Source organism: Melanerpes formicivorus, unplaced genomic scaffold (assembly GCF_026170545.1).
Source record: "Melanerpes formicivorus ecotype bairdi unplaced genomic scaffold, bMelFor1.0.p_v2 SCAF_5, whole genome shotgun sequence".
Classification (NCBI taxonomy): Eukaryota; Metazoa; Chordata; class Aves; order Piciformes; family Picidae; genus Melanerpes; species Melanerpes formicivorus.
The window spans coordinates 29,713,293-29,732,420 of record NW_027142357.1 but is presented as its reverse complement, the minus strand read 5'-3'; the positions used below and the strand labels follow the sequence as shown (position 1 = coordinate 29,732,420).

General features: G+C 40.5%; 1 protein-coding gene across 1 annotated transcript in view; it reads left to right on the top strand.

Moving 5' to 3' along the window:
* Positions 1–19,128, top strand: part of CLASP1 (cytoplasmic linker associated protein 1) — a 174,559-nt gene that overhangs the window by 74,501 nt on the left and 80,930 nt on the right. The window contains exons 9-19 of the mRNA XM_068138978.1: positions 5,920–6,072; positions 6,999–7,072; positions 7,827–7,919; positions 9,207–9,352; positions 10,658–10,793; positions 11,455–11,525; positions 12,495–12,554; positions 13,225–13,302; positions 14,499–14,666; positions 15,698–15,747; positions 16,908–17,078. Coding sequence (XP_067995079.1) covers positions 5,920–6,072; positions 6,999–7,072; positions 7,827–7,919; positions 9,207–9,352; positions 10,658–10,793; positions 11,455–11,525; positions 12,495–12,554; positions 13,225–13,302; positions 14,499–14,666; positions 15,698–15,747; positions 16,908–17,078 — 1,200 coding nt within the window. The remainder of the gene's footprint in view (positions 1–5,919; positions 6,073–6,998; positions 7,073–7,826; positions 7,920–9,206; positions 9,353–10,657; positions 10,794–11,454; positions 11,526–12,494; positions 12,555–13,224; positions 13,303–14,498; positions 14,667–15,697; positions 15,748–16,907; positions 17,079–19,128) is intronic.

Sequence of the window (19,128 nt, the reverse complement as noted above, 5' to 3'; positions counted from 1 at the left end):
AATTAGTGAAGCTAGTAAATCTTGTCTATTATTATAGATCGATCTCAGCTTCAGTGCTTTTGTGAATTCTTTTTGGCTGTTTGAGCTGTTGCTCCCTTAGTTGATATCACAGCTATTTTGTGGTCTCCCATTGCTATTTAATTTCACAAAGGTGGTAGGAATGTGAAACCTTTGTACCTCTTTTCTAAATCTGTTTAAAGCTCATGCAGGCTTTCATATTGCTTAAAACTTGACTGAACCATTGCTTTCACTAAGTCTTAAAAATTCCCTTTCCACATGTTAGTTGGAACAGAAGTTTCTGAAAAGGGCTTTGTCTGCTCTGTTCTTGGTTCTGTTAATGCTTACAGGCTATTTCAGAGTGCATCCTGTGCCTTGTTAACGTGATGACATTAATGTTGTTAACCTTATGGTTATAGAAATAATCTTTTGAAGCAAACAGGCTCAAATATTAAAACCTTTCTACTCGTCTCTTGTTTTCAAGTCTTTAAGGCTTGTGTTCTCAGGCTTCCTCCCAGCCATCAAGGATACAACTTAACTGGGAGCCACCCGATTCCATGATTGAAGATTAAAATATACCTCAGGAAAGTAGCTTGCATCAGTCATGAGTTGCATGAATTCAGATAAGTCTTCTGCAGGGAGATTTTTATCTGATTTACCAGGCCAGTTCTTGAGAGCAGATTTTGAATGTTGCCAGGTCTGTGTCTTAATCTGTCAAGTAGAAGTTGGAATTTATTTTCCATATATGAGTTGTCTGCCTAGTTTGATGTTTGTCTGGGTGTACTTCAGTGTCCTTAGTTAACACTGTCATACTGGAATTGTTTTAGTAAATACAGAGTTCCCAACTAACAGAAATGTGCTCTGTTTTTTATTGTTCCTCCTGCCCAATTGTTTTTCTGCTTACAGAGTTGCTTTTCCTAGCTAAGGCAAGAAAAGAAACATTTTTGGTCTAAACATAAGCATATGGATGTTGGGAGGATTGTTCAAATAAAAATTGTGTCCACTTCCCTGGAATGACATTCTTGTCTTAGGTTTCTAAGGGCCACCTTACTTGTGGCTAGTGTCAGCCATATTGCTTATTTATTGTGGTCATAAATGTGTTGTTTAGATTTACACTGCAGAAACCTCACTCAGAAGACTGAACTCATACCCACCATTTAAAATATTATAGCTCACATAGGTCAATATATATATAAGAAAAAGAAGCCAAGGTAATGGTGAGATGTATATCCTGGCAGGCTCAGACCTGGTGAGTCCTTGGACAGATACCTGCTGAGCTCATGTTTTTGGGAATATTCCTCAAAGCTAGTTGTGAAGGATGATGAGGTGGTTCATGGAATAGTGCCAGAATTAAGCTTTTGGTGTGGGCTGGGACTGGAGCTGTGGCTGGGTCAGCATGGGAGAACTGGACCTGTAGGGAGAGGGATAGTGAGAGGGACTGGGAGGCTGACTGGGGTTACTGAACCCAAGTGGACACTGTTTTAAGGGCTTGGAATGCTCTGCCTCTTGTAGAGAGTAGGGAAGGGGCAAGGACTGTGGCTGGGGCCAGGAGGGAGCAGCTGGGAGATGGCTGAGCAAGTAATCCTAATGTTGTGCTCTGCCTGTGTACTTCTGCTTGTGCCTGGGAGTCCTTTGATTTTAAGCACTTAATCATGCTGGGGAGCACATACATGCCCCTTTATCTTGAGCGGGTTCATAAACTTGTTTTTCTGGAGAAACGTATACATGGGGCTGTGTCTGGCAAAAAAAGGAGTAAGGAGATACATTGCCTGTTTCCTTTGGCATCGGTGACTTTGCCTGTGTGTATTCTTGGCTTTTACAGGAGACTCTTAGCTCTTTAGAGAGCTGGACTTTGCCCACCTAGCTGAAGTTAAGCACGGAGTTTTGATGCACTGAGATGTGTGTTGTCTTTAGCAGTTCTGTGTCTGCCGCTAGCGCAGAATGCCACGTGGTGGGTGGGAGAGATTTCTCCAGTGGCATCCACCTTCATCTGCACTTGGGAGATTCTAATGTGAGGGATTCAGGTGGTACTTGCAAGTTGTATCCATCTCAGCTTCAGTGATGGTTGAAATGGAGCATATAATAAATGAGTACAGGAGGGCCAGAGCAAGTTTAGTACTTTGCATAGTGTACCTGAAGACCATAGCAGGACATCTTTGTCAGGAAGAGATGTGATTGTAAGCTTTTCTCCCAGTCTGTAGTCACTGCAGAGTAGCTATGTTCTCTAAAGGTGGCGGACAAATAACTGAAAGATTTGAATCTGACATATTAAAGTTTTTTAAAGGCCAGCAAGCATCTCCTGTCGTTGGAAAGGAAATTTGAGACTCAATTACTTTGCTTTAAAAGGTGCCAAGCTGGTGGTTCAGGCAGGGGAAACTCAGGCCCTTGTTTACTGTGGCTCCTGAGAAGCTAGGGCACTCTCTTTCCCCCATTTTACACCTTAGCCAGACCTGAAGGGGTTACATTTTAAAATGAATAATGACTAAATTTATTCGTCATGGTCAAACGATGACAGCTGTTGAGATGCTCCTGTTAGTGCTTCCCAGGGGATAAAGTCAGGCTGGTTCCTGGTGCAAGCCAGGCAGACTCAGCTCATTTTTATCCCAGATTATTTGTCCTGGGTTCCCCTCACTAGCAGGGGATTTCCTTCCTAGAAGTGAACCGAAGTTTCCTGGGCTGAAATGGGTGTTGATGAAAATCCTGCAGAGCTGCAGTCAGAGAAAGAGAACTGAAGGCATAGCTGTTTAAATCCACGTGTGAAGACAGCATGCTTAATGAATACGAAGGGCAACGATTGATTATGTTCTGGACTGAAAGCCGCGGCGCTCTGTGAAGCACTGTTACATCTGGGCACGCTATGGAAAATATGAAGGAATGTTGAGGAAGCTTATTTGCAGGAGGATATGCACTTGTAAGCATTTTTTTTTCTCCCTTCTTAAATAATGTATAGGAATTGAAAAACGCAAAGCAAAATTGTCTCTGTTTTTCTGAGACAGTGGAGTGCTGAGCAGACAAAGGCCTCTTTTATAAGGGCATGTCTCTGATGGAGAGTACTATATGGCTTTTATAAATGAGCACTGGGGGAGTCTTGGGAGGGGAGAACATCAATAGTTACTTAGTGTTAGAGCATGGCACCGATTCCGCTTCAATGCACCTCTGCTGGAGTCATGAGTTACACCCATGTTGAATTTACCTCCTTGTGATTTGAGAATAGGCTGCAAAATAAAAGGTGGTTGTTCAGATGATTGTTGTGAGCAGGAGTCAGTAAATGGGGAAAAAAGGCTTTTTAGTGATAATGTTGAATAGCTTGTTTTTCTCTTGTTTTCTGTACTCCTGTGTTCAGTTTTCTTTCTGTTCTTTGTTTCTCTTTCTGACCTGCACACGTGCTGCTGGAAGACCTGATGTGCAGTTCTGAATGTGGCGCTGTCATTCTGCACTGCTCAGATGAGAAAAGGCTGCTGAGTTATTGAAGGGAATAACCTGATTTGATAAATATGTAATGCTTAGTTTGTAGACTTAAGGAATAGAAAGATGATTGTAATTGGAACATCCTCAAACTAAGCTGGCTGATTTTTAGTCATTTTCTTTCTTTCTTTCATTTTTTATTGGTTTTCCCTCCTGCTCAGAAAAGCCTGTTTAAAATGAAGAAGGTAGTTTAATTGCTAAACTGCTACAGGAGTGCAATGCTTTGGATATCTGTTCATCTGAATTTTTACTAGTTAGGTGAAATAGCAAACCACACCCTCTTCTCCTTTCATGGGGTGAGGCGTTAAAAATGCAGATACAAGAGGAAATGAGTTAACTAAGGCTGCATCTAGAAAGCCTGAGATGTAGCTGATGGAGAATTTTATTACCAGATGAAAATGATTTTTTGAAGTAGTAAAGCATCTTTGTTTTGAACATGACTAAATTTCTTTTGGCTAGTTATGTGTATATTCCAAATAATGGTTTGCTTAACATCTATATAGAAGGTTCTGAAATCGATGCAACTGGGGCAAATGTGGCTCAGAAGTATCTGTGTTCAAGGTCTGCATAAGTCTTTCAGCATCACTTAATCCCCTTCCTAGAGCCTTCAGAGCTGACACGTTTTAAAGTCTTTTTTGGTTTTCCATGGCCTTCCATACAGCTCTCAATAAATAATGTTTGCAAAAATAATTCCTCATTGAAGTACTCTGTCTTTCAGGGGGAAAAAAAAAAAAAAACCAAGTCTTGCTTTTTAAGAACTGCCTGAAGTAGAATGTTTTGGGTGACACCTCCTAACCTCCCAGAGAGGGGGAAAATGGAGGGGAAGGTAAAAAGGGTGAGGCAGAAAGAAGTCAATTCCCCCCTCCTTTTAGGATACCAGAAGTGGTAGAGGGGCTTTCTGTGCTATTTTCTGGTTGTAAATACCTGTATAATATTGTAAATGCTGTATATTTGTATATATTCATTGCATTCCATGGGAGAGTGTAGTTTGTGCTTTGTAAATATAGCTTCCGTTTGCTTCCGACTGAGTGAGCTGTGCTTCTTGTTAATGTAGTGGGAAATTTCTAGACCACCACACAGAATTTCATTCCCTTCCAACCTCCCATCAGTGTATGTTTTTCTGTTACGTGAGAAACAATATTAATCAGTCACACTGGAAAACTACATTATTAAATCTTGAGTTCCAGTGTTGACAGACTATAATCAAGCAAATTGGTAAGAATCAGGCCAGGCTAAACAATCCTCCTGCAGTGAGATTTACTTTAATTGAATTGAAATAGTATTTTCCAATTGTTTAATCATTGTCATGATTCCCTGAGCTCTAATTATTTTTGAATTGCATCTGACACAGCACACCAGTGCCAACTGGAAGGTAGTACATTCTCCATGGCTGCCTTAGGGCACTGTTAGAGCCCACATCCTAAATGTGGTTTACATTCTTAGCCGTGTGACCTTAAATTCCATAACGTGTTCACCTTTGCCTGATCAGCAGCCCAAGTACCTGTCATTATGTTGCCCCTCTCCTTTAGATGCTGCTTTTTTTTTTTTTCTAATCTAACCCTTTCCCATATTCCAAGACTTCTTGAACAACTAAAGGAGAAAGATGTCTTTGCCACCTCGATTAAGTTTTTGGATGCTGCTGCCTACCTGCCATTTCAGTGTTGTTCTGTGATTTGGGTGAGGCGTCGGTGCCTGTAGGAAATGAGGGGTTTGGTTTTTAGATGATCTGTGATGGTTCTTCTGTGTCCAGCTGCTCATAAGCCAAACCTCTTGAAGGCTGCTGGGCTGAGGACACTACAGGCTTTTCTTTTTGCTCTTCTGCCTCCCTAGAATATGTCTATACTGTTACAGACTTACTGTAGTGCTGTCAGAAAGCTCAACCTGTATGGAATTCCACTCATTATTGACTAACTAGGAGCCTGTAATTTGTTACTAGATGTTCCCAGGTGCTTTCTTGAATAGGGATGGAATACCTGCTTGAGTTTTTGCCAAGGGAAATTTTGCAAAGGAGAAGTTCCCGAACTGTTGGAAAGTGGGTGCATACTTTGGACTGTTGGAGAGGGATGGACATGAAGCAGATCTCAAATCTTGAAGTGTCAAATGAAATATTAGCATGGAGAGGCTAAGCGGATAAGCTTTCTGGCCCCAATAAATAATTTGTGGTATCAGCTGTCCAAACAGTTTGTCACTTGGATCTTGATGCTGCAGATTTGAAGTTCTATCTGAAAGCATTCGTTGAAAGGGTTTATACATGGTGACTGCAATAGCAAAGGGTTGGGTTCAGTGGCCTGGTGGTCATTTGTGAATAACTGGATTTCTATCATGAAGACACTGTTGAGATGAGAGCTGATAGAGCGGACCTGGACATGCAGCACGTTTGCATTGTGTGGGTGTGTTCTTTGGGATATCCCTTTGCTTCATTGGACTTACCATCTGAGTGTGTCTTTTTTTTGGCAGATAAAATTTTTGATGATGAAGACTCTGTGGATGGAAACAGACCTTCCTCAGCTAGCTCCTCTACATCTTCAAAGGCCCCTGCAAACTCCCGCAGAGTTGGGATGGGGACTACCCGCAGACTTGGATCTGCAGCTCTGGTCTCCAAGTCTTCAAGTAAGCCAACAGCATCTATGAACTGACCATTGTGCAAAGTGTTTATTAATGCTCATGCTTGAGCTTATTTCAGGGACTTCCAGACTTGACACCCCCCCGTAGGATCCAGTAACTTTTCCCTGTGAAATCATTTATGTGCAGTTTGTCTGCATGCTACAACCAAACTTTGGTAGGATGAATGTCCAAGCAGTCTCCTCAGTTCATTTTACATTTGTGAAAGGTGGGGCCTCTGTGATGTTGTGCACTGAGGGCTACAAGTAAATCATATGTACATTTTTGCCTTTATTTCTGCAACTCTTCAGCTGAGCTGAGGCAGACTGCTTACAGTTATATGCTAAACTTCAGCCCATGCAATGTAAAACTGAAGCACTGGCTTTCCTATAAGACCTTGGGGCATTGCTGTAAAAGAAGGTACAGAAAGAAAAATGAGCACTAATTTGGAGTGTGAGCAATAGTCCTACATGTGATTCTAATTTTATATCTGACCTAGAGAAATGGAGAAAGTTCTCTATATCAGATAGTCTTTAATCTGATTAATATTCCAGAGACTTATTTATCTCCCATATAGTTTGTCTGTTTGTTCATCTGTCAGATCTGCACCTTCATCTGTTACAGATAGGATTAAGTCCTTTAAAATAAACTCTCCCATATAATATTATCTTTCATCATTCAAACTCTGTCTTTTAAATGTTGAGTGACTATTGTAAGGGCTTCTCCAATGTGCCCACAGTGCCTAGATGCTCTCTGAGTGTCTAGTCTGTGCCTGGCATTGAATTTCCCTGTTTTTGCTTTCATTACATCTGCAGCACTATGAGGCTGCATGGACTGTGAACTTTCTCCTGATTAGGTGTTTTGATAGCTGCTGCTTTCTTAACCCATTCTCTATATATAAGAAGATTGAAAAGACTTTTTAATTTGTATGTCAGCAGCCAAAGAGGGAGCGGGTGCTGTGGATGAAGAAGACTTCATTAAGGCATTTGAAGATGTCCCAACAGTTCAGGTAAGCAGGATTACATGTTAAAACAGTACTAAAAAGCAGGTGGGTGTAGGATCTAGTCCTAATAACTGGAAAATGTGCCTTGTTGTGATACCAACAAATCTTCATTGAGGGGAAGGCAATTTAGAAGGTGGAGGGAGGTAAGTTTTAAATGGTGGTATCTGCCAGTATGTGAAATCTTGAGAAGTAGAGAGAATGGGTGTGAAAAGGTTGTGGCGATGATATCGTAGGAGTGGATGAGGAACTTGAAGTGGACGTGTGTGCTCGCACAGTGCAGTCTGGTCACTGAAGTTAGCAGAAGCCTCCATACAATTTAATAAAGCAAAGAAAGGTGATTTGTGTCTCCAGGATTGCTGCTGCTGTGAGTATGATAGCTAGACAGGGCATGTTTGCTGATACATTGTGCTGGATAGATCAAAGGTGTCACATGCCCCCTCCACTTCAACAGAGCTTTATTTCTGCGACAGGTGAACAGCACATGTCCACTCATGATCTTCTGTAGGTCTTGACTAATATGGCCCCTAGTTGCTGCAGGAATGCTGCTTAAAATTGTGAAAATAGAGTAAAATAATACAAGATTATCCTTCAGTAATTTTTGATTGAAGGAAATGTGTGTAGATGCTTTGCATTATGCACAGCCAGCTGTGTCTATGACATTTAAGCATTGAAGCAAAGGACTTAATGTAGTTGAAAAGTGATCTGATGTTTTTTTGAGTAAATCTTGCATTTCTGTGCTACTTTGTATTTAAATGTGCAGATTTATTCCAGCCGGGATCTTGAGGAATCCATAAACAAAATAAGAGAGATACTGTCAGATGATAAGCATGACTGGGAACAGAGAGTGTCGGCGGTAAGTAGCGAACTTAGATGTGAACTACTGTGAAGAAGTTTTTCTGCACTGAGCTTAATCCCATGAAGAAGGTACAGATAGCGCCTCAGAGTAAGGTTAGAATGTAGTTTGTGATAAGCATCTGTTAGGTTATCCCCAAGCTTGGGGGAAATGTTTCCTTATGAAACTGAATTGATACCACATAGGAAGGGAGATGACATTTGATATACCAGAATTTGAGACAGCATCAGGTTGAACGGGAAGTCATGCAGTAAATCCAGATGTAAAGCTAAGACATTTGCTAGCAGATGGTGAAGTTTGTTGAAAGTGATACTCAGAATACCTGATGAAGCAGACAGTCACTTTGCTTGTAGAGAACTTATTTATACTTTTGCAAAAGGAGGTGTAAAATAATTCAGAAAGAACACACTTAGGTTGTGAATAATGATGACTGGGGGAAATGTGGGAGTGGAAAATCAGATGTTAATATGCATGCCAAGACAGAGTTCTATTTACTGAGGTGAGCTGTGTTTGCATGGTCTGAATAGATGCAGGATCTTATCTATGCTGTAGACTTTTCATCACTGGTGTAACAACTTTGACATGTCTTAAATCCTGTACTACAGAACTGAGTGGCAAACTCTGCTGATTCAGCTTACTTCAGGGGCTTTTGTTGCTGTACTGAGTAACAGCTTAAATCAAAGCATGTGCAGATGCCACAGTATCAATGAGAGCCTGTGAAGGTGTGCATAAGAATGTCTGTAGGATGCAATGGTGATCCTTGTAATAGAAAATATCCCATTTTGGTGGGGATCAAGTTTCCACTTCTATTGGAGACAGATAATTATTTTAATGATGTCAGTGGACATATTCTGGATATTTATGTCAGTATTACTCAGATCTGAGTACAAGCCATCCCCTTTAAGTCTGGTCATCTTTTTAATACAACAGTCAGCTGTGAGAGAACTTCAGCTTTAGAAGCTGTTGTAAATAGGTGGTTTAAAAGGGGAATGGAAGAGAACTTTCCAGATATCTTTTTGGCTTGAAGTAACATTTGTGTTATCACTAATACAATTTGAGTAGCTATACACCACCCTCTGGATTCTTATAGCAGTTAGCTAGTGTATTTAGTGTAGTATGTTAAACTATGAGTTGAAAATAAGATGTGAAATAATAAAAATACTTGAAGAACAGAGTTCCTGAATGCATGTTGAGGGCTCTGGAAAACCCAAGTATTAGTGCTGAACATAACTCTACTTGTATTTACTGCTCGTTAACAGTCACTACTTTCCTTTATGGTGCTAACAGTTAAAAAAGATCCGGTCCCTACTTTTGGCTGGAGCTGCAGAATATGATAACTTCTTTCAACACTTAAGACTCTTGGATGGAGCATTTAAATTATCTGCTAAAGACCTCCGGTCACAAGTAGTACGAGAGGCTTGTATCACATTGGGGTAAGTTGGCTTTCCAAATGCACTTGAAATGTGGTGTAGAAAAAAGGAACAGACACTGGTTAAAACATATTTAGGATGTAACTTATGCTGCAGGTACTATATAGTTATGGGTACAAGAAGATTTTGCTACAGCTTTGTTTTGAACCATGTCAGGGGGACCTTGACAGGTTGAAGAGATGGGCCCATGACAACCTCATGAGGTTCAACAAGACGAAATGCAAGGTCCTGCATCTGGGTTGGGATAATTGTGTCCAGAGAAGGGCCACGAGGATGGTTAGGGGGCTGGAGCACCTCTCCTATGAGGACAGACTGAGGGAGTTGGAGCTGTTCAGTCTGCAGCAAAGAAGGCACTGAGGAGACCTTATTGTGGCCTCCCAGTATCTTAAGGGGGCCTGCAAGAAAGCTGGGGAGGGACTTTCTAGGGTGTCAGGTAGTGATAGGACTAGGGGGAATGGAAAAAAAAAATAGAAATGGGTAGATTCAGATTGGATGTTAGGAAGAAGTTCTTCCCCATGAGGGTGGTGAGACACTGAAACAGGTTGCCCAGGGAGGTGGTAGAAGCCTCATCCCTAGACGTTTTTAAGGCTGGGCTGGATGTGGCTCTGAGCAACCTGCTCTAGTGTGAGGGGTCCCTGCCCATGGCAGGGAGGTTGGAACCAGTTGATCCTTGAGGTCCCTTCCAACCCTAACAATTCTCTGATTTTATGTGCATGAGAGCAACTAAATTTTGTTCTACCCAACTGTGTTCCTGAGTTTTAAACATGTTGATTTGAGATGTGCTGTGTGAATGAGCAAGCCATGCGTTCATGCAGTGAGAAGGGAAAGGACTGAACAATAAACCAGGAAATCTATATATGCTCTCTCCTAGTCTGAATTGTGTTAGCTTTTATTTTTGATGGTTTATCCTTTGTGAGATGTGTTAGGAAAAAATACACTGTAGTGTTTCTAACAGCTTCTCTAAAATGTGTGGGTGTTAAGGGAAAACAGGCAGGATCAGATAATATAAACTAAGAAGTTCAGTAAAATGCATTCTTTAAGCATAATCCAATTCCAGAATAAATTTTGAGCTGTGCTGGTTATTTTATTTTATGCTGAACTTACTTTTCCAGAGTTCAGATGAATACAGAATGCTAGTTTGAAATGAAAGTAACTTATTTTTTTAAAACAGTGTTCTCTGTCCTTTGGAAAGGAGGTGACAGTTGCAAGTATAGAGATGTCAGATGTGCTTATGTCAGATGTTCTGTAGAAGTCTGACAAGCTTAATTCTCAGCACACTTACCAGGATGACTTCGTTCTGTTTTTCAGACATTTGTCATCGGTTCTGGGAAACAAGTTTGACCATGGGGCAGAAGCCATCATGCCAACAATTTTTAATCTAATTCCAAATAGTGCCAAAGTGATGGCCACTTCTGGTGTTGTAGCAGTTAGATTGATCATTCGAGTAAGTATACACCAAAAGAGAATAATGTTTTGATTTGCAAATATTATGTCATTTCAGAGGAAATATGAATGTTGCTGCAGTGAAAAATAGACTAAGTGCCTAATCTGCTTTTCTGATTGTGCTGGGTTCTGTGCTCTCAAATGTCACGCAGCCTTGTGTAGATGATGACAGTTAAGCCCTGCTTAAAATAGCAGGAAAAACGTTTCTTTGCAGAGGAAGCAAACTTTTTTCTTTGAATGTGTTACAGAATAGGTTTATTCTCTTAATTTTGCTCTAAAACTCATAGGCAGTGCATGTTTCCTAAAACCATTATGTCACAGAGACAACTTCTGCCTAGTGATACATTGTGGAAGCTGTAGATAGCCTGATACCTTTCAAACTGTCACCACTGCGTTTAGATCCTCTTGCAGTGACTTCGACTACTTGACTTGCAGACTCAATAGAAGAAAACAAAGTATCTTTTAAAGAGATCTTAACAGACAAAACACATAATACATAATAATTTTCAGTAATGTGTATCTGTTAGTGTCCTTTATTTAACAGTTTTAAGACTTGAACAAAAATATCTGCATGCTGGTCTCAGGTGGTTGAACAAGATGGCCTTTCACTCTGTGGAACTGTGGGGTAAAGATTTCTTTCTGTTTCTGTTGTTTTCTTCTAGCATACGCACATCCCTCGGTTAATACCCATCATAACCAGTAATTGTACCTCCAAGTCTGTTGCAGTTAGAAGGTGAGCACTTAGTTTGAATTTATTCTCTTTCTTACCTTAAAGTTCACATATACATGCTGCAGACATGCATGTGTGTGTTGTTATTCATAACAAGGGCTGATGCACACACTTACTGAAGAATGCATCTCATTCTCCCCTATGAGTTAGGTTCGAATTCAGAGTCAGCTATCTTGTATAAGAAGTGGCACTGCAGAGAAAGGTCACTGTTTCTGAAAAGAGAAATATTTTTAGTCTGATCTTTGTGCTTAGTTGCTGTTACATCATGTTAATTTGGCTTCTTCACAGACTTTTTCTGACTCCCCACTGCTAGCCATTATAGTCACACATTTTACTTGAGCCAGTCTGCAGAAGTGGCATTCTGTGACAGCATAATTTGGAAGTCGGACTGGATGTGCTGATGGTCCTCTCTGCACTCTCTGTACAGCAAAATGTACTACAGTCCACTGCATTCCTGCCTGGTCCATGTAGATTAGCTTGTTCTCTCCTAAGCTAGACAAAAAGAAAGGTTTTGTGGTTGGCTGATTTGATGACAAACATTGAAAAAATAAAAGCGTGCTTCTGCACCTCAGTGTCTTGAAATGAGGAAGGGAGATTAAAGTTGAAAAGATCTATCTCCACATGAAAACAAATGTGAATTTTTTTGTGTGAAGCCTGAGCTAGCAGGTACAAAGTATGGTTAACATGCACCTTCTGGGCCTGTGTCCTGTTTAGTGTAAAAGGGGGCTTTCTGGATTGCTTTGTGTCAAGCCTTCTCTTCAGACTTCTCTGTAGCAAGCTGCCTCCACTTACTACTGCACACTTTTTATTGGTGTTCATAGAGATGTTGATATATTTATTGTGGTCATTACTGAATCTTAATGTCCCCAAAAGCTTCTTAACAATGTCTGTTGTTCAGAAGCAGGTATGACAAAGTCAGTGTGCCTCTGATAGCTTTCAGAAGCCAGCATTTCTTACCTCTTTTTCTTGCAGGCGCTGCTTTGAGTTTTTAGATTTACTGTTGCAGGAGTGGCAAACACACTCTCTAGAAAGGTAAGCTCTGAAATTAAGTGGTTTAATTCTCTCCTGCTTGTGTCCTGGGAGGTTAATTCTGGAGAAAGGATAATCTAGGAGGTGAGATTATGTCAGGTAGCTCCAGAGATACCTTTGCCACAGAGAAAGCATGTACCTACATGCATGCACACTGCTTGTCCCTGTAGTTCTGGCAGTTAGAATTCAGCAAATCTGTCTCCTGTGGCAGCCTATTTATATTAAAAAAATAAATTTTGCACTCTGAAGTGAGATAGTGAGGTGCAGACTTCTACAGTAGCTCCTATAGGCTTCTACAGTGCTTCAGAATAATGAACAGTGAAAATAATTGTGCAAGAAGAGACTGGGACACAATTTCCTTAGCTCTAGACTGTGCAAGTCTGTTTCAGTGTTAAGAAGGTGTTGTTCTACCCAGGCAGTGTCAGTAGCTAACTAAAGACTGAACTGTGAAGAATATTGCTTGCCTTTTGCTAGTAAGCAGTGGGGGTGATGCAAAACTGACTTATTTATATGACAGTAAATAAATAAAGGCTCCAAATGATCCTACATGGAAATGGCAGGATGTGAGGAACTTTTTGTTACTGGAGACAAAGGCAAAATCAAATTCATCATTTGTTTATAAATGTGGCACATCTTTCTGAACTAGTGGATAATGTTTTCCTTCTTATTTCAGACACATATCGGTGTTAGCTGAAACAATAAAGAAGGGAATTCATGATGCAGACTCTGAGGCCAGGATAGAGGCAAGAAAGTAAGTGTGGAAAATCTTTTACATTTTTGTTATGGAAGTATTTAGATATAATGGGGTTGTGTTCATCTGAATAGAACTCTGTTGGAACATTTTTCTTCAGAATAGGGATTCTATTAAACATGAGATCAACAGAAAATAAATGTTATTAATCTAAATGTCGTGTTATGAGCAGAGAACTGTTTCAATCCTTTTTGAAGGCAACATGTCCACCACTGAAAAATACAGTGGGCACTGAATATAAAGTGACCAGTTAAGCTGAATGGACAGCAAGGAGAATGGCATGAGTCTTCAGAGAGCATGCTTGAACTGTCCCTTCCCACATTTCTTAATTAACAGTGTAGCTGATTGTATGACAGAAATTTGTTTCCTTCTAGTGATGTGAGAATGCATGTGACTTCTCTGAGGCTCTGAGGACTGGCTGTCATGCACAAACAACTCTTGATTCATTCAAGCTAACATTCTTACTCTTAAATTGACCATTAGTTGTCCCTGAAAAGTGCTGAAAGTCTTCATCGCCTTTATGATGACAGCAAAAGCTATCAGCCAGCAGATTTGGACCAGAGAGGAATGCTTCCTTCACATTAAACCACTCTTTTGTTTTCAGAATGGCACTGATTAGAAGTTTATAGGAGCATCTCTTTCCTTTTCCCTTGTTATTTCTTCCCCAAAAAAGTCGACAGCCTCAACTCGGTGCAGAAGATTTGTCTCTGTAACATTGTAGGGGAGCTGTTTGCTAAGGGAGAAAACAACACCAGCTGGAGCTTTCCTGAATCAGGGCCATGTATGTGTGCTCTGGTTTTGGCATACTTAAGTATCTATTGAGCACAATACTTAATAGATACTCAAGTTATCTATTGAGTCCCAAGCTTAGTATCAGTCTAGTGGGTACTACCATCTCCCATGCACAGCAGAGGGGTGAGAGTCTCTTCTGTAATAGAGCTTTATTGGCTACTCGTGTTTTTACAGCACACAAAATGGTCCATTTCTCTCTTCTTATTTTCATTTGTCTTCTCACTGGCTGTTTGAGCAATACAATGAGTTGAAGAGTGATGTGTGTGTACTAGGGGCAGCAAATGTTGAAATGGCTGAGTACATGAACCCCCCTAATGCCTCAAAATGGCTCTAACTGTATCTGTGCTCCACTGCCCCCTGAAACATGACAAGGAAATGTTAATCATACTGTGCCTTGTTCCCAGGTGTTACTGGGGTTTCCATAGTCACTTCAGCCGAGAGGCAGAGCATTTGTACCACACCTTGGAGTCTTCTTACCAGAAGGCCCTGCAGTCACATTTGAAGAACTCTGACAGCATTGTGTCCTTGCCACAATCGGATCGCTCCTCTTCCAGCTCCCAGGAGAGTCTCAAGTAAGTCCTTCAGTGCCACTACCTCTTGCTATAAACAACTGCAAGTAGCTCCATTGAACTGGAGGGAGCCATCATGTTGCATTGTACTCACATTGCATTGTCTCATCTGGCCATTGTTTGGCCTCAACACTTGGTTACTGCAAAATACTATTTGTTTTAGACAACATTGTATTGAAAAACTTGACTCCAAAAAGAATTATCTAGGAATTTTTTTTTGTGCTCAGCAAATACTATTAATGGCTCCTTCTGGGTGTGCTTAAAACAATGGTTGGTTTGAAATTCTGTATTTAGCATTAATCCTAGAGGTCTAGGTCTGCCTCTTAGAATCATCATATAATCATAGAATCAAAAAGATTGGAGAAGACCTCAAAGATCATCAAGTCCCACCTGTCATCCAAGACCTCACGACTACAAAACCATGGCTTTAAGTGCCACATCCAATCCCTTTTTTAACACCTCCAGGGACAGTGACTCCACCACCTCCCTGGGCAGCCCATTCCAACGGCTGACAACTCTCTCTGTGAAGAACTTTCACTTCACCTCAAGCCTAAACTTCCCTGGTGCAGTTTGAGACTGTGTCCTCTTGTTCTGGTGCTCTTTCCATGTAAGAGGAAAGAAATGACTAAACTAAATGTAACTGTGAAGTGAATATGCAACTCTTCTGCTGAGTGTATGTGTTCTAGCTTCTTTTACAGACGCAGTCAACTTAGGCACCAGGTGTCTGCAATTTAAGTGTAAGACCTGTATGAAAAATACTCACCATTTGTTAGTGGAACTTCTTAAATCTACAAATTCTTAAAGAAAAAAAATCTTAAATAAGGTGCCTACTAATGTTTGGGTTTTTTCTTGGTGCTTTTGTAATAGATTTCATGGTGATGCTGCTGTTATTCCTAATAAGCTTTGTTAGTCTATTGATAGATAGATAAAATTTCCTATTGACTCACTCATGTACTGATGGAACAGAGTAGCACTGCTACTGATGATTATGAATGACTAGTTTTCTTTTAATAAGTATTTGTTTTAACTTCTAGCCGTCCATTGTCTGCCAAAAGAAGTCCTACTGGAAGTACTGCGTCTAGAGGTGAGAACAGGAGCTGAAAAATGTGCTCAGGTGTTGCTGAGGAAGTGTGATATCAGAATGAGAATTTCAGACACTGTGATATGCAAAGAGCAACCTTGATTGCTATTTATTTGTCCTTAAAATGGCAACTTAGTATGTAAAAGTTTTAATTAGTTTTGGTTGCATGCCACTTTCTGGGCATCAGCTATTGATATAATGGTGCTTTTCACAATTAGCAAATCTGTTATTGCTTGCACTTGAAGGGAAGACAAAAAAGCTTTGAAAATTGTAGTCAAGGTATATTTAGCTTTACAATAGCTGGATTAAACTACTGCTGATGCTAAGACATACAGCTGCATAGTCTAATGGTGCATTCGGCTTTGTCATTTGTTCTCTGTGGTTTCAGCATTTCATCGTCTGTACACAAGTCCTACAGTGTGAAATTCCATCTCATTGCTAATTGTTTTACTGTTGGATGGAATATTTAGGCACAGCTTTCCTGTCCTAAGTTAAATGCATTCAATCAATAATACATTTTTATACAGAATATAATAAACACTAATTTTTTTTTGATGGAAGTTCCCTTCTACACCTGACCAAGACTGGGTCCTCGCTGGTTTATCTATACACCTTATGGAGACCTTTGATTCAAGGAGATACTGTTCTGTAACCTACTTGATTGTGCACACAAATGCATGTTTGCTTGCAGCTGAATAGTCAAGCTTCATGCTTAAGAGGCTAAGCATCATCAAGTGATGGGAACAGCAATCCTCATGAGAAGATGAGGTGTTGGGGAGGAAGTTAGAACCTGGACTTAAAGGACCTGCAGGTCTGTTTTGGCCAGCAACTCAGAAGCTGGTGGTGGGTACTGTGGCTGAACTTTCCCATCTAGGTTCTGGTAGATATTTCTTCGTTACTGAACCATCAGCCTTTTTTATCTCAGCATTTAGGTTAGTCACTGATAAAGTTCTGAGAGGTAGCATCAGGTCAGCATTGAAATATCTTTGCAGGCAGTGTGGGGAAGCCCACATTGCCCTGATAAAGCATTCTTAGTTGAGGTATTTCAGTGTCAGCACGGAGTGTTAAAAATAGTACATTAAACTGCTTGTCAGGCTCTTTGAAGCAAACAGCTCAAAAAAAATTAATCTTCTTTATTCTGGATCTCCCACTCCCATCTGCAGCATCTACAGTAAGTACAAAATCTGTGTCAACACCAGGATCTCTGCAGCGATCCCGCAGTGACGTCGATGTGAATGCAGCAGCTAGTGCCAAGTCAAAAGTGACGTCTTCTGGAGCATCTACCCCCTTCAGTTCTGCTGCAGCCTTGCCCCCAGGCTCGTACGCATCACTAGGTAAATCTACAAGTTGTACTCTTGCAGTTAGCTTTCTTTACTAGCAGAAAGCACCTCGTAGTTATATTTGAATACTAAACTCTACCTAGAAGAACATATCTCTGAGATAGTTACCAGTTCTCTAGCATCAGTGTGTGATCTCTTGCCCGTTGGAATTAAGGAAAAAATTTGCAACAGAGCTAACCTGAAGTAGCTTCTTAGTTTTTGAATGGTATAATAGGCAGCATCTCACTCTTCTGGGGAAGAGCAGATCTTACTATGATTCTGGGATGTTGTTGATGAAAATACTTGCTGCTCAATCCCTTTTGATACCTTCCTGTCTCTCTTCTTTCTCTTCTTCCTTCCCTGCATTCCTGAAACCGGTTTTCCATTGATTGTTTTATGCATTGAATAGTACATCTTAGCTGAGCTTGATCACTTTGGTTTACAAAAGAGAAAGGCGCAGAAGTGAAGAGCACAGGAGTCAGCCTTCTGGTTTCATCACGTAGGACATAAGTGTCTGCCCCTTATGCTGGCTCTCTTGGAATTATAGTCTTATGTCACGTTATTCTCTCAAAGCATCATATATCACTTTCAGGTGCCTCAGGGCTTCTTACAACAAAATTTACATTGCATCTTTCTGCCATTGAAGGAGGCATAGAGGAAGAAATGCAAGATGGTGATTGACACTTATTTGCAGATCTTCAACTCACTTAGGAGCAGAGCTGATCATCTGAGCTAGTCTCTCATTCTGTTGGTTTAATACTAATTAATTACTGGCTTTTCATTAATTTACCTTTACAAGAGGGAGAAAAAAATCAGTGATCTTGATTTAAGCTGTGTAGGTTGTCTTCATTGAATCAGATGAGAGGTTACTTCTTACTGTTAAGGCATTTGGTCTTTAGTCTGAATAAATATGCTTGGTTTGTAGGGATGGTTCTATAGATTCCTTTTGCAGGCAGGTTTCTTTCATATCTGAAATATTTTACCTTGGCTTACATGTGTTGGTTGTATTTGGTTCATAAGTGGACTTCTTATTCTGATTTAAATTGTTCATACTTCATTCAAGACACAGATACATTGCAGTGAAAACATACTGTGGAATATGAAGTTGATCACACGGTAGTGTGCTTTCAAGCTTACAGATGGAACTGTCTTTCATTCGTGCTGCATACTAGCTTCTGTGGCAAAACGGCTATCAAACAATCTTAACATCACAAGGAAGAACAGAAGAGGGGGAGAAGTATCTGCTAAAGTTGGCTTTGTCCTTGACGCCAGGAGACTGAGTATGGTGTTAGTCTTGCTCTTAAAAAGGCCTGTAGGAGAAAAGCAACAAATATACTCTAAGTAGTGCAAAAGTGGCTGCTCCTGAAGGAGCCTGATTTCCTTGGGAGCTAGTAAGGACATTTGTCACCTGTGCATTCCCATGAGAGAAATGGTGAGGCAAACAACAAAAATGAAGTTTGACAAAGGTTGGTTGCTGCAGGAGGGGAAACCTGCAAGCATGTTTTTCAGAGAAATCAAGCTTTGTTTTGCAGTGTTGTCAAACTTTTTTCATTTCTTTGTGTTAATTTTCTTCACATATTTCTATGGCTATTATATAGTGCCCACTCTTGTTGCTGATACTCCTTTCCCCTATTAACCCTTTCCTTATTTTTTTTTTAATTTGCCTAAAGATGGTACTACCAGTAAAGCTGAGGGTAAGCAGTCTCTCTGTGTAACTGAGGTGTCCAAAGTCCTACCACCCTACCTGGTCTCTGTTTTCAAAGTGTTACCTGGTTCTCATCCATGTTCACTGGTGACCTGCATGAAGTGTTGCATGGTTGTCCTGCTCATTTTGATGCCATGGGATATTCTTCACTTTCTCTTGGAGCTCCTTCCTGCTAGTCACCCTTTATGACTGCTCATCACAAAGTCATTTATGGGTTTCTGCATTTAAAGCACTGGTTCTGGTTGAAGATGACCTGTGCACAGATTAAAAAATGAACAGAGCACCCCCAAAAACTCAAACCACAGTGGTTGCATTTTCTTACTCCACAATGTATGAAGGTTTGCTGTGTTTTTCCATCCA